Source organism: Emericellopsis atlantica (assembly GCF_019669845.1).
Source record: "Emericellopsis atlantica unplaced genomic scaffold F5Z01scaffold_5, whole genome shotgun sequence".
NCBI lineage: Eukaryota > Fungi > Ascomycota > Sordariomycetes > Hypocreales > Bionectriaceae > Emericellopsis > Emericellopsis atlantica.
In genome coordinates, this window is record NW_025764707.1 from 762,652 (window position 1) to 789,000 (window position 26,349).

Genomic DNA, 26,349 nt, shown 5'->3' on the forward strand with positions numbered 1-26,349 from the left:
ACAGCCGCGCCCACTGCTTGCTCCTAAATGCCTTTCCTCCCTGCGAGTTGGAAAGAAAAGGGGGTTAGATGGGTAATCAAGGAGAGGGGATGAATGGGGAGAGGTCTTTTGCTTCGCTGTTGAATATTATATATCACCTGTAACTGTCAATAGACACTTGTGCAAGCTGCTTCTGCTTCTCATGAGACTGACACGTGTTAATTATTGTTCCTTTCAATCTCGCCCTAATGAGCTAGAGAGTCTTGAGGCTCCCATCCTCCTGTACCATGTCCAGCACCCCCTTGAGATAATCTATCATGCCCAGCTCGACACCCTGACTGCGCAGAATCGCATACGCAATGCTCACGTGGAAGTAGAACTTTGGCATAATGTACTCGCTCACATACCTCTGCCCACTCTCAAACTGAAAGTTGCCACCCCTCGTCTCCATGAGCAGCGGCGCCTCGGCACGGCCGTCAAAGGCGTCTGGCTTGACGCCCTCGAGCATGGTGATGGTCTTTTGGATGCGCTCCTGGAGTTGGGGGAACGTTGTCTCGTCGTCGGCGAAGACAGGGGCCTCCACGCCCAGGCGGTGGAGGAGGAACTTGGCCCCGTTGGAGCAGCTGGTGACCTGGAAGGCGAGGCTAACCGGGGGACGTCTCACGTCAGCGTGGTTTCCTCGCTTGAGCGGGTGAAGTGGAGGATGATGAGGGGGATCAGTCCAGACTTACCCCTTCATGTCGTCAGCCAGCTTAAAAGCGAGTAGATCCTCCTGCGCCACGCCCTTGGCCTCGCAGTGCTGGACCGCCTTGGTGAGGAGAGCGGAAAGGTTGCGCAGGTACTTGATGAGGACCGGGACGGATTGGTTGTACAGTGACGTGGAGGACGACATGATGGCTTTGGTCGGTGTTGCTTCTGGAGAGGGTGTCTGGGACGAAGAAAAAGGTAGAATGGAGGGAGGTTTGGGCTGTCAGCGTGGGCTTACATGCTGCGTCTATGTGCATGTATTATGTATCCGCACATTTGTTCTTGGCTGTCGGGGTTCATCTTCAAAGTCCGCCTCTCCTTTCCGACTGCGACTTATTAGCCCCCTCACGGGGTCATCCGCCTCGTCGAAGCATCATTTAGACGCGAAATTGTATTGAGACATCGCCCTTTATGTAATTTGAACTTTTCAATAGATGGACTAGTCATAAATCATTAATCAACGACAGCATTGGCTGCACTGTGACTCAAATTACGTGTGGTTGCTGTTGGATGGTTGTTTCTTCGCGGGTATGGTTACCCTGGCCTTTGTCCGCGGCAGCAGCGGCGGACAACTGTTGAATGTCCGCCTCGCATAAGATTAGTAAAGATGAAAAAGACAAATACTTATTGATAATACGAAAGGGGGGATGTTGTGTTTTGTGGCTCATAGTTATTTGTATTCTATTTGGCATTGCACAACTAAAAACTGAACCTGTGCCAGGGGAGGGTTGACGCATAAACGGTCACCATCAGGACCAATCGCTACCTATCTTTTAGATAGACCAACCCAAGAACAACAGATATACTACTCCTCGCCCGTGGCAAATTCGCCATTTGCAATCTTCTCACTGAGCGCCTCATTGGCCTCAAAATACCCAGCAAGGTCAGGGCGGACGTCCAACAGCAGGTCAAGCGTCATGCGACCAAACACAATCTCGCCAGCCGGGTTCAAGTGAGTTCGATCCGAGGGCTCCAAGTTGTAGTACTGCGCGTCCTCGGCCCCGATGGCATCGACATATGTAGTGCTCGCCATGTTGAGGTCAACAAACTGGACCCCGGTCGACTCTGCCGCCACCAGTGTCTCATCACGCCAGTCCTTGAGGTTCTGGACGACCTTGCCGTCTTCAAAGGTGCGTCTGGTGAGGGACGAGATGAAGATCTAAGGACGGTTCTGGTTAGCAATGTCCGTTTTCGTATACAAAGAACAGAACGGACCGGAGTGCCACCCAAGGCTTTAATATCGTTGGCATAGCCGATCAGATTGACTCGGAACTCATCCAAGGTCATAACTTTTTGGTCATTGTGTCCAAATTGAATGGTCACAATGGGCTCATAATCGTCCTTTACATTTCCAATGGTCTCCACCAACGAGTCCCATCGCCCGTCAGACTTCCAGGAAACGGTTGTTGCTCCGCTCTTGGCTCTGTTCTCGCCATCTGCCCCGTCTTGGAGATAGCTCAAGAAGCCATTGCCCCAGCCTCCATCGACAGCCACGGTAGAGTCGCCGACGAGAAGGAAATATGGCGGCTTTGTCTGCCTGGTCACGGGACCACCGTTCACAAGACCTACCACGGCAGTGAGACAGGAGACGATGGAAGAGAGTCTCATGTTGAGAGGGAAGGCTTGTTTTTAGGCTGAAGATATGATATTATTTACACTGGTAATATTCGGGGCTCGGTGAAGTTGGCAGCAGACCGGTTCTTGACGAGGGCACCCAAGGCGCTTTTATACTGCCCGAGCTTTCAACGTAAGGATGGATCATCGTGGCGAGCCCCGAGCCTCATCCTTCAAGTTTCCTCCGTGTCATGAGGTTCCATCGCCCACGGATGAAGGGATAAGAAACTTTGGCGGAGGTGGTGAATCCGGTCCGGATAAGGTAGCTGTCACTCGGACGAGGAGATCGTCTTGAGCATCCTGACCAACCTTGACGGGTGCAGTCAACCTCACCATGCCAGAACAACTCCACTGATGAACACTGGGGTACTCCTAAAAAGGTATGTGAGAACTAGGACACGGGAACCCTTGATCGCTCTCTCGGGTTGATTCCAACGAGATGCGGGGAGCGTCACATTGAAGTGTCGACGCGAGCTCAATGCAGATCATCCAAGTCTCCCAGATGTTGTTGCCCTCCTCCCCGCATGCAGGATTCGGCAGATAAAAGCCCGAGAAGCTTGTAATTTTCTTCCGTGGCCCTTGATCTCCACACAGTCCATTACCATGCCCACGTAGTCTATCATACAATCATCATAAGTCGCTCGCTCATATGGACACAAATCACACTCATGCAAGCGCAGCCTGCTCAAGTATCACCTTTTCCACCTCATCCATTGCGTCCATGGCCTCGTTCTCTGCCTTGACATCCATCACCCTCCTCTTGTAGCTGTCATCCGCCAGTATCCTGTCCACCGCCTCGCCAATCTGCTCCGGCGACGGCTGCCCCGTCTTGAGGTTGATGCCCACGCCTGCCCACTCCCCCCGCAGACCGACCTCGGGCTTGTCCTCGGTATCCCCCGCAAACACCATTGGTACGCCGTTGATGCCGCCGTGCGTGAGCCCGCCAAAGCCGGCGTTGAACACAAACACGGACGAGTGTGGTAGCACGGCGTCGTAGTTGAGGACGTCGATCACGCGCGCATTCCCCGGCACCGCAACGCCCTCGGGGAGCTGGGCGCCCTTGCTGCCCAGGATGGCCACGACGAGTATGTCGTCCCTGTCGGCGAGGGCCCTGATGGTGGGCATGATGAGATGGCCGTACTCCAAGGCAACGGTGCCCTGCGTGACGGTGATGACCTTCCTGTCGCCCCGCGTGACCTCGTCCCAGAACGGAGGGCACGCAAAGTCTGCCTTGAGAGGTCGCGGCGGCAGCGCGCCAACGTTACGGATCTTGGGATGCTGGTCGCCACGCGGGTAGTCGAGTGACGGACAGCACATTTGCAGCGTCACGTCGTGCTCGACCATCCAAGTATGGAGTGGGATCGTGGGCTCGTAGCCCTGCGCCCCGAGGTTGTTCAGGATTTCCTGCTGGTACTGGATGACGGGGTCCCAGAGCGTCTTCTCCGCCTCGTCGTGCAGCTGGACATTCTTTACCCTGCCTTCGTCCGAGGCGTCCCTCGGCAGGGCCATCCCGCAGGGGGCGCTGTACTCGGTGCGTGCCATGTACAGCACCGCGTGGATATTGACGACGCGAGGACGCTTGGTGTACCCCTTGGGCAGGGGACCACCGAGGTACATGGGCAAGGAACCCATGAAGAAGGACTCTGTGACGACGAGAGGGTCATCTGCCTCGGGGTCCTGCTCCTTGAGCTCCTCAAGCGTCTTGCGAAAGACCTCGTAACGCTCGGGGATGGTCGCCACGAAGAGGTGCTTCATGTCCCAGATGAAACGGTCGGTCCCAGTTGGTGTGGCCTCACGGTCCGCCATGGCTTCCGGATCGCCAAAGGCAGAGTAGGGCGGGCATTTGACGAAGCGCACCTTTCCGGGGAGCTTGTTGATAGTCGCCTCGAATTGCTCTCCGGCGATAAAGGTGATGTTGTAGCCGCGCTCAGCAAGATGGTAGGCCAGATTGATGACGGGGGTACTGTGACCTGACGCCGGCGACGCGCACATCAGGAGACGCGGTCTACCCCATGCGTTGGAACCAGAGTGAGGGCCCTCGGCACCTCTGCTGTCCGCTGTGATGACCATGGTGATAAAGAAGCCCGAGTTGTCTTTTCAGAGTGTCCGTCCGCCAGGATCTTCACGGAACTGCCGCACTCGACGGCGTCCTCGCCATTTAACACCACCAGAAGAAAGAAAACGGACCCTTTTTTCGGGGTTCTTCCTCGGTCCCATTGTCCGCGAGAGTCAGCACGGCGCTGACATCAAAGGGCACAGATCGGGACTGTTCATCGTCAGGGAGCCACGCAAGAGGTAAACCGACCGCGCTGCCACTCCACCCAGGGGCCCGGAACGGGGAGCAGCCCTATGGGCCAGGGGAAGGCCATCTGCTGCTTTTGCGATACGCCGATACCGATGGGGTCCAAGGTGCCGGCTCGCTGCTAGTGCCGGTCGATCTAGTGGGCACTGGTCCACTCCATGACGATCCTCGTGATGGGGCTGTCCTAGCCACCTGGGAGAGAGGAAACAATCCCTCACCAATATCGTGGACGTTGCCGGCATGTGTGCTTATGTTGGCTACGGGGGGCAAAGTCCCTAGTCGTCGAGCGTTGCTTATCCATCAGAGCACTGGAAGAAAGGTCAATAAACGTAAATGTAGGTAGTAGTGTGGAAACAGCAAAATAAACGATTATCTCCGCCGCCGTCATTAGTCACCGAGCGAGGGTCCACCTCGTTCGCCCTTGTTTCGCTAAGAAATCGGACAAGTGGAGGGCGGAGTTGAAAGAAAAAATAGTGACAGACAGCATTTCCTCATCTCTGTCCATCAGCAAGCAGCAAGAGATCTCGCCAAACTCAAAGCGCCACGGCCACAAGCCAGGCGGCGCCAAAGACACCAGCGACAATGCCCATCTCGAGGCGTGCGCCGCTCGATGGAGGAACCACGGGCGAGCCCGCGCCATCATCACCAGAACCAGAATCAGAACCAGAACCACCATCTCCAGCATCTCCAGCATCTCCACTGCTGCCGCCGTCGCTGCCACCGTCGCTGCCACCGTCTCCTCCATTGCCGCCGTCGCCATCGTTACCTCCACTGCCGCCATCATTGCTCCCACTGCCGCCATCGTTACCTCCACTGCCACCATTGTTGCCGCCACTCCCGCCATCACTGCCGTCGCCATCGTCATGACCGCTTCCTCCATTGCCGTCATCCCCTCCACCCGCGGAACCATCATCGCCGCCAGCATCCCCGTTGCCTCCTGTGGGCGCCGGACAGTCTCCGCCGGTAGCATCCGGCGTCGCCGTCGCGCACGCGCACACCGACTCGGCGCCGGTGATGACGGCCTGCAGGTCACCAGAGTCGCAAGCAGTCGCCACGCAGGGGATGAGCAGCTGGCTCAGACTCGCCCGGGTGTCAGGCTCGCACTGGCAGCCGTAGTCGTCTGCGTCGCAGCCAACGCCGGGAGCTGCGGACGTGAAGCAGGGCTGCGCGCAGTCGGGCACCGCCGACGTGGCTACAGCACCGCAGTCAGCAGGCGTGCCAGGCGCACAGGTCGTCGGCTCGGGGGCGCCATCGTCGCTGGTCTTGGTAGGCGATGGCGGCTCCGTGGTGGGCTCGCCGTTGCCCCCATTGCCAGGGCAGCCGCCCGTCGGGCCAGCCAGGGCGCAGTCGCACACGGAGCTGGCGCCCTCAATGACCAAGGGGATGGACGCGGGTGGGCAGGCCGTGGCCACGCAAGGGACGAGGATGGCCGATAGCGAAGCAAGCGCGTCGGGCTCGCACTGGCAGCCATAGTCCTCGACATCGCAGCCGACATCAGGCGCGCCCTGGGTGAAGCATGACTGGGCACACTCTGGGATGACAGAAGTGGCAACGGGGCCACAGTCAGGCGTTGTGGCCTCGGCGCAGGTCGTAGTCGCGCTATCATCGCCACCATCACCGCCATCGCCATTGTCATCACCGCCAGTGGTGGTGGGAAGCGGCTCGTCGTCGGTCGTCGTTGGGCAATCCCCTCCCGAGGGCGGCGCCGTAGCGCACGCGCAGACCGAGGCCGCGCCTGTGATCACAGCAGGCAAATCACCCGAATCGCATGCCGTGGCCACACATGGGATCAGCAGCTGTGACAGCGATGCCTGGGCTTCCTCTTCGCATTGGCAGCCAAAGTCATCAACACCGCAACCCACACCAGGGGCGGCACTTGTGAAGCAGGCTTGGGCACACTCGGGGATGGCTGTCGAGGCCACCGGACCACAGTCTGATGTAGTCCCTCCCTCACAGGTTGTCTCTGGCGGAGGCTGCATGGTCTCCGTGTCAGGGGGGGTGGTTGTCGTAGTGGTCTCATCATCGCCTTCATCACCACCTCCACTAGATGTCGATGTCGACGTCGCTGTCGGTTCGTTCCCATCGCACGGTTCAGTCGGGCTGGCCTCGACGCAGTCGCACAAGGCAGCCACGGATGACACGACCTCGATGGCACCGGAAAGCCCGCACCCGTCAATCACACAACCCTGGGCGGCGGGCTGGATGACGGACTGGGACGCGCACGAGCACCCGTAGTCGCCCTCGCGACAGCCAGCCTCGGTGACCGCGGCCGAGTTGATGCATGATTTGGCACAGTCAGGCACGGCGTCGGCGCTCTCTTGGCAAGGGGAGTCTGGACCGCAGGTGACCTCGGGGGGAGGCGTCGTGGTGACCGACTGCTCTCCGGTGCTCGTGGTGGGGGGCGGCTCCACGGTGGTGTCATCCCCAGTCGTAGATGTGGGAGTTTCTTCAGGAGTAGATGTGGCCGTGGTCATGGAGATGTCTGTTGGGGTGGTCTCTGGAGGCTCCGGCGTGGCGGTGGCTACGCAGGCGCATACAGAGTTTCCAGCAGCGATGACATTGTTCACCTCGCTTGGTGGGCAGCCAGAAACGACGCATGTAAGGGCCGCCTGGACAATGGCCTGCGATGACTCGGGCGTGCAGCGGCCTGTTGTTCAGCATGCGTCAGCGGCATTGTCGACGAGGCAGGGGAGGACTCACAGGCAAGGTCAGTTGAGACAGTACATCCCACGGCCGACCCGGCCGAGGTAATGCACGAGAACTGGCTTGTGTCAGAGGCAGGTCCACGCTGGCTGATGGAAGACTCACGGCACACTCTGGAAAGTTGCTCGTCAGGCTGAGGCATTCTTCCTGGGCAGCCACCAGTTGCACCAGAGCCAGCAGGCCCAAGGTAGGTGCAGGTCGTCGCATGTTGGTTGCGAGAACTTCACTTTGCTAGAAAGTGTCTTGAGGCGTGGAGAAAGCTTGAGCTGACACTGTTATGAACCCGCGAGAGAGGGGCGCCAGAATTGGTCCTGTTGGCAAGGAGAACGCCTGATATATGCGTGCAAAAGGGACCCCCTTCCAGCCTCGGCGCGGGAGCTGCTTGACATCTGATCCGACTTTCCGACTTTCACGAGCCTTGCAGCATATACTGACAAGGTTCGGGGAGATTAGGATTACGTTTCGATGCTCGATGGCAGTCTGGACAGCACGATGCTACCAACAGGCTACAGCGGCTGCACACTGCGGTCCGAGTGGGCTGGGGAACCCCTGCACTTTTGACCTGGCCTTGATTTCCAAGTCGGAGGGTATGGACCTGGCTGGTGTGTTGTCGAGTGCAACCACGGGTGGTCGACGGTGCCCTGCAAGTTGATCTTCGAGTGAAGGTTCTTGAGAAGTGTGCTGCTGACTGCTGAGCAAGCTGTTGAACGAGGCTGTCATCTTGTTGGAGAGATTCCCTCGTTGTCGAATACTGCCATGTCCATGGTAAGCGGACGCGGCTGGCGATGTTTCGTTTCTCTGCGCAGCCGACAGTCCATTTGAAAGTGTGGCTCGTGTTGGGCCATGCAAACCGAGATGACCAGCCGCGCGATGCAATGCAACGAGCCCATATGTTGCAGGGGATCATGCTGTGACTCAATATTGCTCTTGTCGTTGGTTCGACTGGACATGTGATCCCGACAGCGAGTTAAGCTAGATATAATGTGACAGACAGTTCGCAAGGCGTCTTCAGGAACGGGCCAGCCACCATGCAGTGAGGATCATGGTGGTGGGCGCCCTCCACTCTGCGTTGAGATCCAACGATACCTCATTCGCTGGCTGCCAGGGCATGGCAGCAGGCCAAGCAAAGTTGAACGCGGGGAAGCGGGGAGGCGATGGAGATGGAGGGTGGTCGACTGTCAGGGGTTGCGGCCGGAAGCATGCACAACGTTGGTCTGGATGCCCGGAAGTAAGCGAGAGTGTTGAAGGCGCGTGCATGTGCATTGTGGTGAATGTCATGCCCTGCCAGGGCCCAAGCCAGGACAGCAAGCCAAGCAGATCCATTGTCCAAGGAATGACCGAACTGGCGCTATGACCCATGTGGGTGAGCCGATGTTCCGCCTTGTCACGGTTGGTCGTCCGCCTCTGGTAAGTTCGCCGCGATTGATGATGGGAGATTGTGCATATGGCGTGTCCTGGAAGTACATCGACCTCAAGCCTGTTCGTCGGCTGTGCCAACGTGTGAGGAAGTTGAGTCTTAACAAGCGGGGGAAAATGAAAAGAAGTCTTTGGCGACCGAGGTAGGCGCCCCAGGTGAGTACAAGTTGTCTGCCTCATTGTGGAACATCAATTAGGAGCCTGCTCCTTGAGCAGAAGTGGAAGGAAGGACCGATCACCGACCCTGGCAAGGTGACTGTAGTGTATAGGGTAGGTATTACAATACTTGTACTACTGTCTAGTGACTATGACCGCCAAATGCAAATGCAAAACACGCTGCAATGCTCCAAATCATGCCCTCTGTCGCTGCCCTTTGTCATTTAAGAGTAAGTGCAGCTGACGGGCTCCTCGGTGGGCTGGACCATGGCGTTGAAGCCAAGGCAGCCCTCGCTGCCACCGGGGTTGGTGACGCCGGCGTTGACCCATACGGACCACGAGCCCTCGGGGACGGCGGGGCAGGCGATGAGGCCGGCGCCGTTGAAGTTGAGGTAGCTAAAGTCGCCGTTGACCGTCGATGTCCAGCCGGTCAGCTCGGCGTTGCGGGGAGGGTTCTGGCCGCCCGAGATGTAGCCGACGTTGCCCTGGCCCATGCCGGAGCGGTCGACCCAGACCTGCTGCTCCTCGTCGGTGTCCTCGTTGTAGAGGAAGAGGGCGCCGTCGCGCAGGGAGAAGGTGGCGCCGTTGGTGACCTTGGCGTCGCAGGTGGCATCCTGCGCGTCCTCGGGCAGGTTGACAAAGATGTTGCTCTTGCTGGCGCTGACCTGGCCAAAGTGGATGGGGCTGGCGGAGCGGAGGGTCATGAGGTTGAAGGCCTTGACGTTGGTGGAGGGAGTGGCTGAGGGGGTGGGCGCGGGGGCGGCGGAGGTGAGGCCAGCGGCGAAGAGGGTGGTGAGGGCGGTGAACTTCATGATGGCGGTAGTGTGAGTTGGAGATGTTGAGTGATGTGGTAGATGCGCGTGGTGAGTTTTTGAGTGTGAGTGTGGTTGATGATGATAGATGTAAAGAGCGGACGTCGAGGTCCCTCTATTATAGTATTTCCTGCGCTACCGGTCGCCCCGCGACAAACCAGTCCGTCTAACTAGTCTCTGGGTCTGGATCAGAAGGCCACAGGAATGACGCTCGCTCGCTTGCTCGCTTGGCGCACCAGGATGATCACCTCGTATAGAGAGAGTGCCGGGCTCCGCCTCCGCAACTCGGACATGGCATGGCCCAAACGGTCACGAGTAATGAGGTCGAAATCCCCGCGACTATGCAAGCGGGCCGAGGTGTTCAAGCAGATAGTAAAAATGGTGCTAAAAATGGTGGTGCTACGAGTATTCACAGCCTCAATCTCGGCGAGTCCACTGTTTTCCAGGTCTGGGCCGTCGTCATGGCGGTGGAGGCGTCGTGCCCTGGGGGCTGGGCCTGGGAGTCTCCTAGTCGTTGTCCAAACCGCGCAAAGGCAAAAAGTAAAATCTGTCCCAGGCCTGACGCCACGTGCTCTGAGTTTGCGCTTGGCTGGCTTAGGCGAATTGATTTTTGCACTCATGACGGCCATTATTCATGTTCACACAGAAGTCGAGTGAGTCCAAGAGACATTGGACAGAAACAGGAGATGCCGATCACAACTCACAAAATCGGGGTCCAGCTGCGGCCGCGTCCCTTGCTCCGCGCGAGCAAATGAATACGGAGCCAAGAGCCAAGAGCGTCAATGCAATGCCGTGGACAAATGCTTGGCAGACGTGGGATTTGCCGTCGACTGCCGCCCATTCCCTGCGTGCGTCCGCCGCACTGGCTGAGATTGGTGTTGAGAATACGAATGATGATGCGCTGGACGAGGCCAAGTACTGCGGAGCTAGACATTAATTACTTGATGTCATCATCATCATCCCTTCATAAGTTCATTGTTCGTGTTCGCCGTCATGCGTCCAGAATTAGCCACTCTTGATCCACATCATCAGCTACGTACGTACAGAACGGAACAGCAGAACTATAGCATCACGAGAGAGACCTCGGTTAATTGTGCCATTGCATGCAGCTCTAGAACGCTGGAACGACCGTAGGTAAGCACCGACATGCACAATGCGTGACACTGTACGACGTCGGACGCTCTGCCTGCTCGCATTCTATCCAAGCAAGCGCTGCTCATCAATCTCCAAGTCCCGTTCCGCATCTGGCTGCACCGGCTCCTCCGACAGCCTTGGATTCCGCAGCGCCAGCGCAAACACAATCATGGGCACGCAAATGACCATGCCCGCCGTGCACAACAGACGGTGCGTGCCCGCATAGCTCTCGATGATCGCAGACCGGATCTCTGTCCCCACGGGATACTGCGCGACAATGGCAAACGGCGACTTGTAGATATCGTCGGCCAGCGTCACATTCGGCTGAAAGGCCAGGTTCGACCGCAGCATGGTGGGCAGCGTCTGCGTCCAGATGGCCCCGGACAGACTCGTGCCAAAGGCACTCCCGACATTGTAGAAGGACAGGTACAACCCCGTCAGGATGGCCACGTGCTCCTTGGACGCCGACGCCTGGATGGACGCCTGGGTCGGGTACGCAAATAGACCGCCCGCCATGCCCATGATGACCTGCCCGGCAATGAGGCCCCTCTGCGATGCCAGCGACGCCCCGCCGTTGAACCGGATCAGCACCGCAAAGGCCAGCATGAAAATGCACGTCCCGAGCACAATGATGTACTTGAGACGCCGCACCCTGTAGATGATGACACCCGTGACGACGCCGCTCAGGACGCCAAAGAAGGAGAAGAAGGACAGGATGCGCGTGGCGGTTGCAATGGGAAAGTCAAATGCCACAACGAGCACAGTGTACAGATAGTTGCCCTGCGTGTACCACGCAAAGTTGAGCAGGCTGCGCACCGCGAGCGCAGCCCAGACGCCCCGGTCCGCGAGGAGGGCGAGAGGCACCAGAGGCACGCTGGCGCCCTTTTGCTCCCAGACGACAAAGACCGCGGCCAGCACGAGGCCAATCGTCAGGGGCACGACAATGTGAGGGTCCTGCCAGTGGCCCACCTTCTGGCCCGTGATGGTCAGCGGCGCGAGGACCAGCGAGAACGAGGAGATGACCAGCACGAGCCCCACGATGTCGAGCTGATGATACAACGTGCGGGCGACCTCTCGCGCGCCCCTCTCCTTGTTCGCACCCACGTCGGCCAGAGATGCCATGCTCTTGCGCGCCCTGCGCTCCATGGTGTACAGCGACCAGAGCAGCGGCAGAGACGCCACGGGGTAGATGATCGCCCACATGCCGAGCCCCCACCGCCACGTTGTCACACAGAGCACGGCCGACGTCACGTTGCCGCTGATCCAGGTGTTGACGACAAAGGGCAGGGCCGGGATGTAGCTGGAGAAGACGCGGGCCCTTAGGGACGAAAAGTCGGCAATGAGGACCTCCATGAGCAGGACGATGCACGTGTAGCCGACCTGGTAGACGAGGGAGCCGGCGCAAAAGACCTCGACGGAGCCCGCAGTCGACTCGATGGCGATGCCCGCCGTGTAGAGGACCGTGGCAAAGACGACCACCTCGAAGCGGCCCAGGACGTCGGCGACCTTGGCGGCGGTGGGCTGCGCCGCGACGGCGACCACGCTGCGGAAAACGTTGATAGTGGCCAGGTACGAGTGCAGGTGGAAGCTGGCCGTCGCGTACGGCTGGTAGGTCGAGCGGACCTGCGACTCGAGGCCGTAGGCGTAGCCGACGAGGAAGATGCTGAGCAGGAGGACGGCGCGCTGCGAGGCTGTCAGCGTCGACGAGACGGCGGCCATGCGGGCGACGCCAGCGGAGAGGGGGGTCGTGTCGTTGTGGCGGCTCGCCTCGCTGTCGCTGTCGCTGTCGCTGTCGACATTGTAGATGTGCGTGGTCTGTCGACGGTGGTCGTGCACAGCCTTGTCGATGTCTTGGTGGTGCCCTAAAAGAGGGGTTCTGTCCGATGAAGACACAGAAACTGACGAGCGTGAAGACATGGTGGTGCTGATATGAGTTTGCCTGACTGCCTGCCAGCCAGCCAGCAGGTCTGCGATCGGATCAAGCCGGTTGCGTGATTAACTTAAAAGACGACGCTCGAATAGCGAGGTGAGGAGGTGAGGAGGTGGTGAGGGCGGACGCAGAGGGCAGCCAGAAACCGCCATGTCAGTAAATGGGCAGATGAGAGAGAAGAGTCAGAAGACGGGATGGGAAAAGTGGACATGCGAGTGGTGAAGAGAAATAACGTGATTGATGCGTGATGGCGGTGGCCCAGTACAAATAGTAGCCAGTCACGGTAGCAGCAGCTGCTGCAGCAGCTGATCATCGCCGCTGATTGATAAGATTAACGCCAGCCAGCCAGCCCCGGCACCAGCGGGTCTTCCCGCACCGGCGTAAACACTGTGCTGGGGTCTGTCTAGGGTCCAAGGGTCTAGAGGCTAGATGCAAGGAATGGACATAGAGTCAATTATTTCACTCAGAGATCTGTTGAATGCGTTCAGCATCCGAGGAAACTCTCGCAAGCAACATGAGCGCGCCACATAGTACTGGCATCACCACCCTGCCTTGGCCAGCCTACCCTGCGTACTGCGCAAACGGATCCACCAGAGGATCCCGGCTACGAACGTATTCCGCTCCACGAGAGACATCCTCGGCGACATCGGACCCGTATTGCTCCTCCACAAAGGCGTACATCATGTCCATGCCAGCCGATATGCCCGAGGACGTCCACACGTTGCCATCCACGACCCAACGTGCCTCCTTGACCCATTCCACGCTAGGGCCTTGCGTGACCACCTGACTGTGTCAGACTTGTCCATATGCACACAACACATCTGACTCACCCATTGAAAGGCCGTCTTGTTCGACGTCGCCCTCTTGCCGTCTAGCACGCCCGCCCGCGCGGCAATGGCGCTTCCCGTGCACACCGTCAGGAAATATCGCAGCGTCGGGTACGCACGCTGAATGTACTCCATCACAACGTGGGTATCCTCCACGCTTCGTGCGCCATGACCGCCTGGCACGATGAGCACCTCAATGTCCGACGGCGCGTCATTGTACGTGTGAGTTGGCACAATGCTCTGCCCGACCCGACCGGTCGATGCCTTACAGAGCGTGGAGACGGGGTCTAGGGTCGGTCCCAGCACGGACAGCTCGAGGGCCGGCATCGACTCGGCCATGATGTTGAGGACGTCCAGGGGCCCAAAGACATCCAGCGCCTGGAATCCGGGGTACAGCGCCACGGCGTACTTGGTGGGTGGGTGCGGCATGGTCTACTAGTGAGATGAATTATAACTAGCTGTTACGACAGTTGAAAGTTGGTCTGAGACCATATCACAGTCAAACCGTCCCAAATAGGGTATTTATGTCTTTCCAACGTCTTCAGTTCCTGCTGACGACCGGAGGCGGGGTTTATTATAAATCACAGAGTCCGGACGTTCTCACCACCCGTCAGCCCGATATCGGCTGGCCTCCAAGTTACTGTAAGTCATTGAAGATGAGGCTAGTAATATTGACGATTGTGACAAACAAGAAATGGTGATGACTAGATCTGAGCGACAATGCCAAAGAGAACCCATACACGCACCTTGGACAAGAAAGCAAGACAAGGCAACGCCCCCATAAACTCAAACCCAACCCCCTGGGCCCAATCCATCAAACAGCAGCTCGTCAACAACATCATCCGGCGGACGAACACCCCTTCGCGCCGCCGCGGCCTACGCGACGCGCTCCTGTTCGCTCGTCACCCCGTCCGGATCCAGCGTCCGCAGATCCCACATGATCTGCGCCTGCTGCTCGTCCGTCGGTACATGCACAAAGCCAACGTACATGTGTATCTCGCACGGCCCCCAACGCCCCTTATCCCAGGCTTGCCGTGCCGTGTGCATAAGGATGCGGTCCTCGAGCTCGAGCAAGCTAAGATCGTCCGGGAGGAACCAGGGGCGCAGACCCCACGCGTCCTCGAGCTTGTGCACGTCCATCAGCATCGGGTCGCGCGGATACGCCCGGTCGGCGTGGAAGCGCACCCCAAAGTCATAGCACTGCCCGCCCCAGGGCAAGTGGAGGCTGATGGCGATGGCGCTGCCCAGCTTCTGGAGCAGCGGGGGGCTGATCTCCCGCGCGACCATCTGGGCGACGCGCCGGATATGCGCGTTGTACAGCTCAGCTGGGTCCGCGGACAGTTGGCCGCGTTCCGGTAGAGTCGAGGGGATGTACGTGTCGAGGAGATCCCTCGGGCTGGAGATGGGACAAGGCGGGTTCACATAGTCCGTCCCAGGGAGAACGAGGGAGGTGCGGCACATGGGACAGCTCGTGGCCCCCGAGTCGAGCCAGTCGTCTATACACTTCTCTCCGAAAAAGTGCCCGCACGCGAGCAGGCCAGCCGGGCCGACACACATGTCCGGGTCCTCCTTCGTGGGCGTGTCACAGATGTGCATGGAACCCAGACATATTTCGCATCGTGGAGTGATGCGCTCAATGTTTCGGTGATCCGCGGCCACGGCAACGCGGATGGGCGGGAAGTAGGCCGTCTTAAAGATGTCGTCGGGGAACAGCATCGTTCTCTACCTTGGGCAAACAACGCTGTGCTTCGTAGTTGCTTTGAGGAGAAGGTAAGTTGGTACGACGCATGGCCGAATTGCAGACATACTAGTCCGCGTCCCCAAGAGGCGCAATGGTGACTCTCATGCTGGTCCATGACTGGACAGAACAATGACCTTGTAGTCGTGGGCCATGTCGAACACGAACCTGAATGGGGGAACAACGCCTTACAGGGATGAACAGTGGAAACACCAATGGACATGACACTCCAAGCGTGTGAAAACAGATTCAATTGGAGAAGAGTAAGTGAAATGGTATTATGGTATGAAAAGACAAGAGAAAACAGCCAGACAGGCTATGCCATGAAAATAGATCCAGAAACGCGCCATGTGAAAAAAAGAAACGAGCTGAGCCTCCCAATGAGAAAAGAGAAATGGACAATAAAAGGAGATATATCCATGAATGGACGGGACAGCAAGTTCATAGACACTCAGCTGTCCCAGATGGCGCCGTAAGCTGGCACGCCACGCGTCTGAAGACCATACACCACCTTCTTGGTGATCTTCTCGTTGGCGATGATGATGACAGCCTCCGCCCCGAAATTGGTCGCCATGTTGAATCCCATCCGCACCAGATCAGGACGTCCGTTGACCTTGGTGTCGTGGATGACCGCGTCGGGAATGTTCCGCCGGATCGTGCGGCTGACGTTCTCGCCAAAGGTCGATTCAGGGTCCTTGGTCGACCAGATGAGCTGCGTAGGGCAGCTCGGCTGCCCAATGTGCCCGAGGACAGGCCCGATGCCCGAGCCCGTGGCGATGATGACCACGCGGTTGAACAAGGTCGCAATGCGCATGACGCCGCATGTGGGCAGGCCACGCACCCACATCTGGGTCGGGGGGTTCTCAATGCACCGGCACGTCCAGTCCCCAGCGTTGGATACGAGCAGGGAGTATCCCTTGCCCGAGGCCTTGGGCTTGGGGATCGTGGCGAAAGAGTGCCATTCCAGAAGAGGCCTTTCGGACAGGCGTGTGAAGCTGCCGTTGACAGGTGTGGTATAGTCAAAGTGAAGACGGACAGCGTGGTTGGACAGGACTTCTGTCTCGACGCGCACCTTGCGGAGGAAGAACCACGAGGACGCGACGCTCAGGGTGGCCACAATGAGGATCCAGAAGATGGGGCTCTTGGCCAGAGCATGACCGAGCTCCTGGGCACGGCCTCGCTCGCCATCCACGGACAGAACAGCGCGAACCCAGAAGATGACGAGTGTCGTCCATCCCACGAAGCGGTGGATGCGCTCGAATTGGTTGTGGTAGCGCTTGCGGAAGCCAGGACAGGCGAAGCCGACCATGCAGACGCAGAGGATGCACAAGATCCACGAAAGCACCAGGACGGCTAGAGCATTCGGGTTCAATTGGTTGAGGGTCCCGTCGGCAACGCGATCCCAAGTGGCGCGCACGGTTGAGATGAGTAGCCAGGCCGTAGCACATATGCCAGCACCAGAGTGAACACCACCCAGATGGTAAATCTCCGCGCATCGCGATCGGATCCAGAGAGGACATCCCTTGGGTACGGAGCAGAAAATGGTGTAGAGAGCGTTGATGACGAGCTCCTGGCGGATCAGGATGCATACCACCAGGTTGCCGGCCACCAAAAGGTTAAGCCAGGAATACCCGCCATCGGTTACGAGAAGCGCAACAAGGAATCCAGTGTTGAGCAGCCACATGAGGCTAAAGAGCTGGCGGTAGATGATAAAGACGCGGTGACGAAGACCTCGCCAGGGACGGCCTCTGCGCTTGTCGGGGATGTCGGCAGAGAGATCCTTCTTGTCCACGGTCGTCGATGTTGTCGTGGTGGTCAACGACGTGGCAGAGACGGATGTACCCGAGATGGAACGAGTCTCGACAGCGGCTTCGAGATCCACAACCTTCTCAGACACCACCGCAGGCTTGGGCTCTACCTCAGGTCGTTGGACGGGCTCCTCCGCCACGTGCATCGTCATCAAGGCCTTCTTATCAATCTTGCCGTTCGCCGTCGATGGCAGATGCGAGAGAAGGATGATCTTGGAAGGCACGGCATAGTATGGCTGGGACTTCTTGGTGTGGTCGAGGATGGAGACGGTGTCGAGATGGTCCGGTGACACGAAGCCATGGATCTGACCGTCGATGAGCAGAGCAGTGGCTCGTGTGACGCCCGGGAACGAGGCCAGAGTGGCAGAGATGCCATCGAGCTCCACGCGGAAGCCCTTGACCTTGACCTGGTCATCGGCACGCCCGAGGATGTCAATGGCGCCCCCTTCCATCCATGACCCGAGATCACCAGTCTTGTACATGAACGAGCCGTCGTTGGCAAACTTGTCGGGTAGGTACGCCTCCTTGGTCTTGGCCTCGAGGCCGACATAGCCCCTGGACACGCCATGGCCGCCGGCCCACATGGCTCCAGAAGCACCAAGAGCAACGCGCTCAAGGTCTCCGTCAAGGATGTACACTTTGTTGTTCGGTGTCGGCTTGCCAATGGACAGCTTCTGCCCAACAACGTGCCTGGACATTGTGTTCACAATTGTCGTCTCGGTAGGCCCACAGCAGTTCCAGTACGTCGTGTGCGTTGCCCAGAGGTCGGCAAGACTAAGCTGCGTCAGCGACATTCCGGCGGCCAAATGACTCCAGCACTCACTTTTGGGACGATGCCTCGCCCGCAGTAGCAACCGCCCGGATCTTGGGGAATTTTGTGGGGTGGTACTTGGAGAGGATAGTAGGTGTGCAAATCAAGACGTTGATCTGGAACAGTTAGCTCGCCGTTCAGTAGTCCCGCGCGAAGAGATGATACTGACCTGCTCCAGTGCCGGTTCCCATTGAGAGCCGCGAACGACGAGGGTGCCGCCGTTGCATAGACAGGTGAAAATCTCCCAGGCAGCTATGAATCCCGAGTCAGTACGTTCTTGACTGTGTCTTGCTGTACCAAAGTGCACTCACCCATGTCAAAGCTTATGTTCAGAATGCTGCCGACACACGTCCCGGGCCGTACATCCAGGTTGCCGGGGCTCTGGCACACCAAGTTCGCTACATTCCGGTGGGTGACGTCTACTCCTTTTGGCTTGCCGGTGGTCCCTGATTGGGTGTCAGTCAGCCGCTTGAGAAAACCCAGGAACCAGGTAATGCAATCATACCAGATGTGTAAATGACGTAGCATCCGTCGTCGGCTGTTGCCAGGTCAAGCACCTCTTGATTCGAGTATGTCTCACTGTCAGAACGGCAGTGTTCGTCGATCAGGACGGGCGTCAGCGGTCCATCTTGGTGTAAGTCCTTGAGTCGTTGCTCCGTCGAGGAGATGCAGAGAACGACCGAGCAGCTCGATTGCTCAATGACGGTTCGGATGGTGGACTCTGGCACAACTCCCCCGTCCAGAGGAACGTACTGCGCTCCACAGGACAGGATGGCCCAGATACCGACAATCATCTCTTGGCCCCGCTTCACGAGTAGTGGGACGCGTTGTCCTCGGCCTACACCGAGGCCTCGGAGCTTTCTCGCCAGACTCTGTGCATGAATTCGAAGTTGGCGATATGTGAGCTCCCGCGGCGGCTGGCTCGAGAGGTCCCTGACGGCAATTGCGTCGGGGAAGCCGAGAGCATGGTGGTAGAATGAGGCAGTGACTGTAGGGAATGGACAGCTCGTCACCTCGCCCTGCTCGTAGGAGCGGACGAGGGACAGCTCGTGCTTCGAAGGCATGGTGTTGCGGAGCGGAAGCGATATAAACAACAACAGGAAGCGTGAAGAATGAGGATCTCTGTCGGGTGGCACTTGTCCGCATGCCTCTTGTCGGGGCAAGACGAGGCAGGTTTTTATAAACTCGAGAGGCGCTCGCCAAGCTTGCCCTCAGGGCCCTTTCCATGATCTGCACCCATCAAGACGTCCCCTTTCTTCCCTTGATCAACTCCTCCTATACGAGCCATTCATGCCTACAGCAAGACATGCCGTGGATTGTGACCGAGCGTGATGCTGGTTGCCAGGGAGCTTGTGCTCGCTTTGAGATGGTTGACCGGCGGTATCTCGATGGTAATTGACGAGACATGGGTAGGGTTGAGTCTCCTCGACAGCCGATGGGGGTCCACAGGAATGCCGCTGCTGGTCATCTTTGATAAAAGCAGTAATTGCCAATAGATGGTGGTCAGACCACAGGAACAGGAGGAGCGTCTGGGCGCCTGGCTGTGCGACAATGTCATCAAAGCTCAGCTACCGCGGAGGGCCAGGGTGCTCCACCCCACGCCACGCGAGAGGGAGGTTGAGTGGTGAAGTGGGATTTCTGTGTAGTTGTTTCCGCCGATCGGCCACCGAGGAGGTCCAAGGGAAGCCTGGGTTCCGCAGATTCTTCAGCGGTAGGTCATCTGTGCCTGGCGTCCCATGGTTCTGGGAATGCATGTGAACCTCGGACCCAATCCAGTGCATTCTTGTCTTGTCTCGGATCCCTCGTGCGCTAGGTCTTGCTTCAGTGAGGTTGGCCCCCAAAGGCCATGCATACCAGTGACCGTCAAAGGGTTACATCTTAATTCTCACCACTGTGATCCTGACGAAGCGGATTCATCCGCGGGCAAGGCTCACAGTGCCTGCATCTCACTTTGGGCCAGCCAAATTCTCCGGCAGTTGAAGGGCGCAGTGGACCCTGCGCAAGCGATCGCCTCGAACTATCGACGTCGAGTGACCCCCTGACGCCAGGTGTCAAACGAGTGCTGTGGGCTTTGTTGCACTGTCGAAAGTCGGAGACGGAGTTACATCATCATCTCTACCATGGGAGGCTTGGTGGCAATGCAGAAACTGCTGGAGCTGCCCCCAAGGGAAGCAAGTCTCGACACGAGATACTGTAGAGTGTCTCTCAACGCAAGGCTGACAGACAGGCCACACAGCTAAAGACAGCAGCTAGTCAGCGGCACCAAGACAGCGGAGGGCGGAGGGCGACGTGGTCAATGTCGACACTCGAGGCCCCTTGAGCGGAAAATGCCAAGTCTCCCTTCCGCAGGGCAACGCGTGCGTATGGTTGTAACCCCGTGCACTCGAGTGAATTTGAGCATTGCTTCTGGAATCAACAGTGTCAACCTTATCGCACCCTTAAGGTCCAACAGGGCTACTGCCGTCCGCCATCATGGGTACTTGTTCGCTTGAACATTCCAGCTGCCCCCAACTCGACTGGCACCGAGGTGGTTCGTCTTTTCGCTTCTGGTGGGATACGAATGAACTGGGTAGCCCGGGTTTGCTGATCACTTCACCACTCAGATACGCGTGCGCATATCGCGGGAGGTTGTTCAAACGGTGGTGCTACCCAAGGCCCGGCGCTCTGTCGTGTCTCGGTCAATCGGGGCGATTGCTGGTGCAACGGGCTGAACGCAGCCTCGTCCTGGAAAAGCGTGGGACTGATTTTGCCGACACGGTACTGCCGACATGTCTTGGAGGGTAATATGAGTTACGGCGGGTGTGGCTGATGCCAAAGGGACGTTGGCCGTTGGTCCGTACCCATAGGTGACAATACGCCGAGTCACGTGTTGCCACGCAACAATTTTGGGGAAGTCGCGCTCTCTGCTCTCGTCTCGCTTGCCTCCTTACGAGATGAGATCACGAACCTTTCTTAAGCCACGTCGAGGCAACAGTGCACAGTTGTCAGCTAAATGTCTCACTTATTCACACATTTCATGTGAAAATGATGTTTTGTGATCGCTAATTACGTGGACCATTCCCTCGATCACTGCGTGCGTCTACCAAAAAAAAAGATCTTCTATCCCCCTCGCCCCCAAAGAGAAAACGGCCAGCTCCATACCAGACGACTCTGAGATGTCTGCGCTAGGGAAAACTCGAGAATATTAGGCTCCTCAATCAACAAAATTAGGTGTCATAAGTTAAGTACCGAGCGGCATTATGTACAGCGTTGCGGGACGCGGTGGTACGATCCTGCACACGACTCGGCTTTTTATACTGAAGTCGAATTGGCCTCAAGACTCTCGACCGAGTCCATCGACCGCCTGGCCTTGACGTACTTGGGCCATGTGTTGGTCAGCACAAGGTACTTGATGCTCATCTCGGCATCATCAAAGACGTCCCCGTTGAACTCCTCAGGAATCTCGCCCCAATAGCGGACACTGGCGACAGGGCTGGTCTCGGACACGACGGCGTCGGGCGTATTGATAGCTGTTTGCGAGCTGTTGGACTTGTCATCAGCCCTCCAACCTGGCGTCTCAAAGGGCGTCGCGGGGTCCGGTGTCTGCACATCGCCGTACACAATCCGCGCGGCATGCTCGAAGATGCCAGCCAGCTTCTTGCAGTCTGTGGAAGACAGATTGACCTGAAACTCGGCCCCCCGAGAGCTGACAAAGTCAATGTAAATGCGCAGCGCCTCCTCAAAGGAGGCACGGATGTCGACTTGCTGGGTCGGGCTGGTAGGCACATTCTTCTCTGACATGACCGACATCTTGCGATCAATGCCCTTGACGGCGTAAAACTTGAGCCTCCACTCGGCAATACGGCGCAGGAAAGCAATGTTCTCGCCGGAAAAGTCCTTGAGCGCAGAGAACATCTGCAGAGGGCCTGGGTTTTGGATGAGGGTGTGCTCCAGCGCGTCCATTGTGAGCACCGAGTTATTGGACGAGCTGGAAATGGAAGTGCCTTGCTTCCTGCGAGGCTTCTTCCACGACACATAGGACGAGCTGCGGTCCGTCGAGATCGAACCGTCGGGGTTGCCCTTATTACGGGCCTCCCAGCGAGCAATGGACTCGAGGGTCTCCTGACGCAGGCTCTGGTGCTTGATCACCTCCCAGCAGGGCAGGAAAATGGTAAAGATCTCCAGCAACATGATCGATACAGCGATCCACTGAGGAGGGATCCAGTACTTGTTGACGGCTGCCATGCCAGGAACGTATAAGCCGATCAGCCACATGGGTGTGGCGTGGAGACTAGAAAGGGTCAATAACAAGGTCGGTACAACAACGCATACAGGTCAACATACCCAGCAAGACAGCAGCCAATAGTCTGGACCCTCCATCCGAGTGTATCATGAAGACCACGAGCACGCCAGAGGATGATGGGGGCAACGATCCAAGCCCAGAAGCATTGCCAAAAGACCGAGGGCCACCATTCCCATCCAATGCTTGCGGCGGCCTTCTTCTCGACTGGGGTACCGTGAACTTCGGTGCCAGGGATGCCGAATGATTCGTGGAACTTGCGTGAAACGACGAACATGAAGAGAGTGAGGAACAGCTGCATCCCGCGTCAGCAAAGTCAAGAGCAAATTTGGGTGCATCACAGCAAGAACATACCTGGAAACCCATGCCACCACATACGAGCGCTAGCATCTTGGTGGTGTAGTCGAGCGAGCGCCACTTCTGGATGAGAGACTTGTTCTTGCTGCTGGGTCGGCGGTCGGAGATCATGTCGTCCCCGATGAAGCGCTTTTGCATCTCGGCGACGTAGAGGAAGCGGGAGTTGGAGGCGTGGAAGAGGGCGATGCCGAAGGGGAGCCAGATACCCATGATCCAGAATTCGACGCCCGGTGCCATCAAGGGTCCATAGATGTATCCCAGCTGGACGGCAATCCAGTACATGTGGAGGAGGATAACGGCACCAAAGGAAAGAGACAGGCCACGGATACGCAGCATCGGCATGCGCCGGTTGAGGTGGAGGAAGAGCATGCCTCCGATGAGGACCAGCGTCCAGAAGACGGAGAAGCAGATGTAGAAGGTGCCGAGCCCATCGACTGACACGCTCGTGGGGAGCTCCCCATCCTGGCTCTCGCGTGTCGAATGCATGATTGCTGTCGGTGTGCCTTGGTCCCTCGCGATCACAAAGGAAGAGTTGCAGTTGGACCAGAGCCGGAGCGAGGCTAGGGTCACTCGACCTTATATATATCCAGGGTGGCAGAAGAAAGGAGAGGAGAAAAGAGCGTGTTGAGATAATGAGAGGTGTGTGGCAGGATGTGGACCAGCAAGATGAGGAACTAGAACAAGAGGAACCTTATATGAGTGACACGGCCACTGAAATGGCAGATGGGGAGACAGAATCACATCCCGAAATCTTGGATCTCAGACCGGCTGGGGTTAAATATGAGCACGGCACGACGTGGGCAGCAAGTTGCGTACGTACGTACTCAGACCCTGACGCTTGCGAGATGATCTCTGGACTAATTCATTGCCAGAGAGCCAACGAGCCGGTGATACAGGAGGTGCGGCCCATGCTGATCTTCAAAGTCGCCGTCCTTGCGTTGAGCTAAAAGGAACCACCCATCCCAACCAAGCAAGGTCAACCAAGCCAAGCCGGCAGAAGCAATTCGGGAGCCCACCCGTCCCCATGCCGCACTTGAGTTGGTGGCCTACGAGCGCGAACTGTCCCACTCTGATCCTTGACGACACTCTCTGCTGATTCCAAGGTGGGTATTTGTGGTGGTGAGCTTTTCGACGTGATGGGCAGCAATCTCGCAAGTCTTTGCAAAATCTGAACCCCCAGGTCAACACCTGTTGTTTCCGGCCATGACCGTCATGCGGCATCCAATGGGTCATGGCGCCAGGTACATAACAAGCACTAAGCACGAGATCTGTCGCCCTTCTGCCGCTGCTCATGCAGCCAGGTCAAGCAGGGAAACATTGTCTGCTGATAGTACTAGTAGGTCATGCTTGAGCATTTGCTTTGAGCGCAGCACTGATCCGGTGAGCTTCAACAAACCCAGTGGGTAGTCATTGCCAACGGGGGCAAATCGCTCCCACTGGCTGCGCTACGCCCCTAATTATCTGGAGAAACATGTCTCAAGATGGCAGCAAAATCTTGTCAGACACGCGAGCAGAGTGAAGACGCAAGTCGGTCCGTTGTGGGTTCACTGACAGGTTTGACACCTCGAGTCTTACCTAACCTCACAACATGAAGCTTATCTGTCTTTGCTTTGCTGATTCACGGTGCCTGTCAGAGGAGAACATCGGCCGCAATGGCTGAGAATGCCCAATCGCATGATCCCAGCGCGGCCCGAAGGATAATCAATACCGGCAACTTGTAGTTGCGTACAGGGACTCCATCGCCCTGCATCTGGTGGGCCAGAGGTCACTCGCGCGGCACGCCAGGAGCCCCAGCAAAGATCGCTTGGCTGCTGCGGCTACGCAAGCTTGGCTCGCAAGCTGTGGTCAGGTCAAGACTCAAGACTCAACAAGTCGACTCCTCATTTTGCATCTCACATGCAACATGAACTTGGGACTGGGGGGCAGGCAGATCACAGCAGATATCAGATGTACCTTGCAAGCAATACACCGCGATGCTACCCTCCAGGCGACGCTTTCCCGATACCCACCAGGACGGCTCGTGTCGATCGATCAATCAAAGTGATATCTCGCGACAGATCTGGTCACAAATCGGTGCTGGGTACTGGGGGCCCAACCGTCGCGCGGGACGGATAAGGCAGAGAACCCCATGAATGGTTGGCTTGTTGGTCAATTGTTTTCGCCATCACATCGGACGATGAGGGGCCATGGACAGGGAAAAGAGGCTGCCTTGCGCTGCCTCCCGCTCGCTCGGCGTTAGTGGTGATGCATCGCGGGTGGTGGTGGAGGAATGTGATGACGAGAGAAAGTGCACAGCTCACGGTTCACCTCGCAATACTATCCCCGCCTCGCTCTCATTTCACACATGAACGACGCAGCCTGTCTCAGAAGCGACTGGGGACGAGGCGTGGCAGCCTCCCGTCGAGGCCTGAGCGTGCATTGCGCAGACGTCCATCCAGCAGCCACCACAGAACGCCATGACATCCTTCTCCTAAACGGCTGGCAATAACCAGACAGCAGCTTGACTCCGCTTAGCATCAAAGACAGCTCAAGAGACTCGCCCAAGGAACTTCACATCACCGCGAACAAGAAGCAAGTCCAATTGTGTACGGAGTATGACCGTTGCGAAGGCATGCTGTCACCTCTTAGCTTCCGCGCCTAAAATGAGAGACGGCGTCGAGTAAGCCACATCTTGGCCTGTCCCCGGCCGCCCCGACCCTTGCATCGCCGTCCTGGCGTTGGCTGAGCGCCGATCCTCATCAACCCCGGTGATTGAATAGCACAATTTGCACCAAGCAGCTGCAACAAGGCCCCGAGGGTCGAGCGATGCTTTTCGGATTCGACACAAGAAAAGCTAGTCCATTTAGTAGGACAGCACGGAGTGATCAAGTGCCGAAGCTATTGGATGTCCAGTGTCCACTCAGGTACCAGGGGTCAACGACTGCTACCGTGAACTAATAAGTTGGACTAGCAGAGGCTGTACAAGTAGAGCGTTGCGTTGGAGAACAACGTGGAGGCGTTCCTGGGGCTTGACGCGTCGACAGACGCCATCCGCCATCGACCTGACCTCGACCTCGACATCCGGAGCGGCACACACGAGCACGGTCCCGAGTCGCGAGCGGCTGTGAGCGGGGCTTGTGACGGATGGTCTTGAGCGGCAAGGGCGAACTCGGCCGTTTGGATTCGCCATTATCCAGTACTAATAACTTAGGTATGAGTTGGCAGCTGAGTGCTACGTAACGGTCAACAAGCAGAGCAGATGCGACAGCGCTGCTGGGAACCCTCCATGACCCTCCGCCATAACTCATTCTTTTGCCCCGTCAATATGCCGCTGCCGCTGTCACTGCTCAGTTTGACGAATGGGACAACGCACGAAGCGACTGTCTTGGTGCAGGTCTGAGTGAGTGCCCAACAAGAGGACACGGACAGTATTGCGCGTCTTGCCACGCCAAGAAACCCTGTTCCCATCTTCTCAAGGAAAGTTTGCTCCTTCTGATCGACAGGGCGGCTGGGGAGGGAAACTATACGCAAGGGCAAGATGAAGCTGCCATCCTTCACGCGTGCGAGGCATCGCGGCGAGTCCGACATCGCAGAAGTAACATTCTGCTCCGCAAGACTTCGAGGCAAGACTTTGACGCCACCTATGCTTCGAGCTGCACAGCAAAGGATTGAAGATTGACTAGCTTGAATCCAACTTTATGGCCTGTCGATACGCTGACTTCGTGCCAGCCCGGTATGGCGATACTTGCAACGCTGG

The 26,349-nt window shown here is 57.6% G+C and overlaps 10 protein-coding genes across 10 annotated transcripts; all 10 read right to left on the reverse strand.

Moving 5' to 3' along the window:
* Positions 1-185: 185 nt before the first annotated feature.
* F5Z01DRAFT_647960 (uncharacterized protein) lies at positions 186-952 on the reverse strand. Its single transcript, XM_046263018.1, has 2 exons — positions 711-952; positions 186-623 (listed from the first exon to the last, which is right to left on the reverse strand). Exons 1-2 carry the CDS (start codon positions 869-871, stop codon positions 233-235), a joined length of 552 nt encoding a protein of 183 aa, XP_046121128.1. The 5' UTR covers positions 872-952; the 3' UTR covers positions 186-232.
* Positions 953-1,474: 522 nt separating this feature from the next.
* F5Z01DRAFT_457398 (SGNH hydrolase-type esterase domain-containing protein) lies at positions 1,475-2,670 on the reverse strand. Its single transcript, XM_046259888.1, has 2 exons — positions 1,942-2,670; positions 1,475-1,885 (listed from the first exon to the last, which is right to left on the reverse strand). The coding sequence occupies exons 1-2, from the start codon at positions 2,332-2,334 to the stop codon at positions 1,532-1,534; spliced, it is 747 nt and encodes a 248-aa protein (XP_046121129.1). The 5' UTR covers positions 2,335-2,670; the 3' UTR covers positions 1,475-1,531.
* F5Z01DRAFT_457401 (uncharacterized protein) lies at positions 2,671-4,793 on the reverse strand. Its single transcript, XM_046259889.1, has one exon. It carries the CDS (start codon positions 4,408-4,410, stop codon positions 3,007-3,009), a length of 1,404 nt encoding a protein of 467 aa, XP_046121130.1. The 5' UTR covers positions 4,411-4,793; the 3' UTR covers positions 2,671-3,006.
* Positions 4,794-5,029: 236 nt separating this feature from the next.
* On the reverse strand, positions 5,030-7,696 carry F5Z01DRAFT_457559 (uncharacterized protein). Its single transcript, XM_046259892.1, has 3 exons — positions 7,451-7,696; positions 7,343-7,403; positions 5,030-7,289 (listed from the first exon to the last, which is right to left on the reverse strand). The coding sequence occupies exons 1-3, from the start codon at positions 7,550-7,552 to the stop codon at positions 5,176-5,178; spliced, it is 2,277 nt and encodes a 758-aa protein (XP_046121131.1). The 5' UTR covers positions 7,553-7,696; the 3' UTR covers positions 5,030-5,175.
* Positions 7,697-9,014: 1,318 nt separating this feature from the next.
* F5Z01DRAFT_647966 (uncharacterized protein) lies at positions 9,015-9,746 on the reverse strand. Its single transcript, XM_046263019.1, has one exon. It carries the CDS (start codon positions 9,727-9,729, stop codon positions 9,142-9,144), a length of 588 nt encoding a protein of 195 aa, XP_046121132.1. The 5' UTR covers positions 9,730-9,746; the 3' UTR covers positions 9,015-9,141.
* Positions 9,747-10,705: 959 nt separating this feature from the next.
* Positions 10,706-13,019, reverse strand: F5Z01DRAFT_457476 (ferrichrome-type siderophore transporter). Its single transcript, XM_046259891.1, has one exon. The coding sequence runs from the start codon at positions 12,778-12,780 to the stop codon at positions 10,927-10,929; it is 1,854 nt and encodes a 617-aa protein (XP_046121133.1). The 5' UTR covers positions 12,781-13,019; the 3' UTR covers positions 10,706-10,926.
* A 1-nt stretch (position 13,020) lies between these two features.
* F5Z01DRAFT_457475 (class I glutamine amidotransferase-like protein) lies at positions 13,021-14,272 on the reverse strand. The gene is made up of 2 exons (XM_046259890.1): positions 13,624-14,272; positions 13,021-13,576 (listed from the first exon to the last, which is right to left on the reverse strand). The coding sequence occupies exons 1-2, from the start codon at positions 14,047-14,049 to the stop codon at positions 13,355-13,357; spliced, it is 648 nt and encodes a 215-aa protein (XP_046121134.1). The 5' UTR covers positions 14,050-14,272; the 3' UTR covers positions 13,021-13,354.
* F5Z01DRAFT_458378 (uncharacterized protein) lies at positions 14,145-15,572 on the reverse strand. Its single transcript, XM_046259893.1, has one exon. It carries the CDS (start codon positions 15,334-15,336, stop codon positions 14,497-14,499), a length of 840 nt encoding a protein of 279 aa, XP_046121135.1. The 5' UTR covers positions 15,337-15,572; the 3' UTR covers positions 14,145-14,496.
* F5Z01DRAFT_457385 (putative NRPS-like enzyme) lies at positions 15,573-19,377 on the reverse strand. The gene is made up of 5 exons (XM_046259887.1): positions 18,483-19,377; positions 18,289-18,423; positions 18,147-18,229; positions 17,990-18,093; positions 15,573-17,940 (listed from the first exon to the last, which is right to left on the reverse strand). The coding sequence occupies exons 1-5, from the start codon at positions 19,039-19,041 to the stop codon at positions 15,810-15,812; spliced, it is 3,012 nt and encodes a 1,003-aa protein (XP_046121136.1). The 5' UTR covers positions 19,042-19,377; the 3' UTR covers positions 15,573-15,809.
* A 1,891-nt stretch (positions 19,378-21,268) lies between these two features.
* On the reverse strand, positions 21,269-23,099 carry F5Z01DRAFT_617358 (putative GprK-type G-protein coupled receptor protein; the record flags this gene model as incomplete). Its single annotated transcript, XM_046260973.1, has 4 exons — positions 21,269-21,449; positions 21,507-22,247; positions 22,301-22,551; positions 22,611-23,099. The coding sequence occupies 4 exons, from the start codon at positions 23,097-23,099 to the stop codon at positions 21,269-21,271; spliced, it is 1,662 nt and encodes a 553-aa protein (XP_046121137.1).
* Between the last annotated feature and the right edge of the window lie 3,250 nt (positions 23,100-26,349).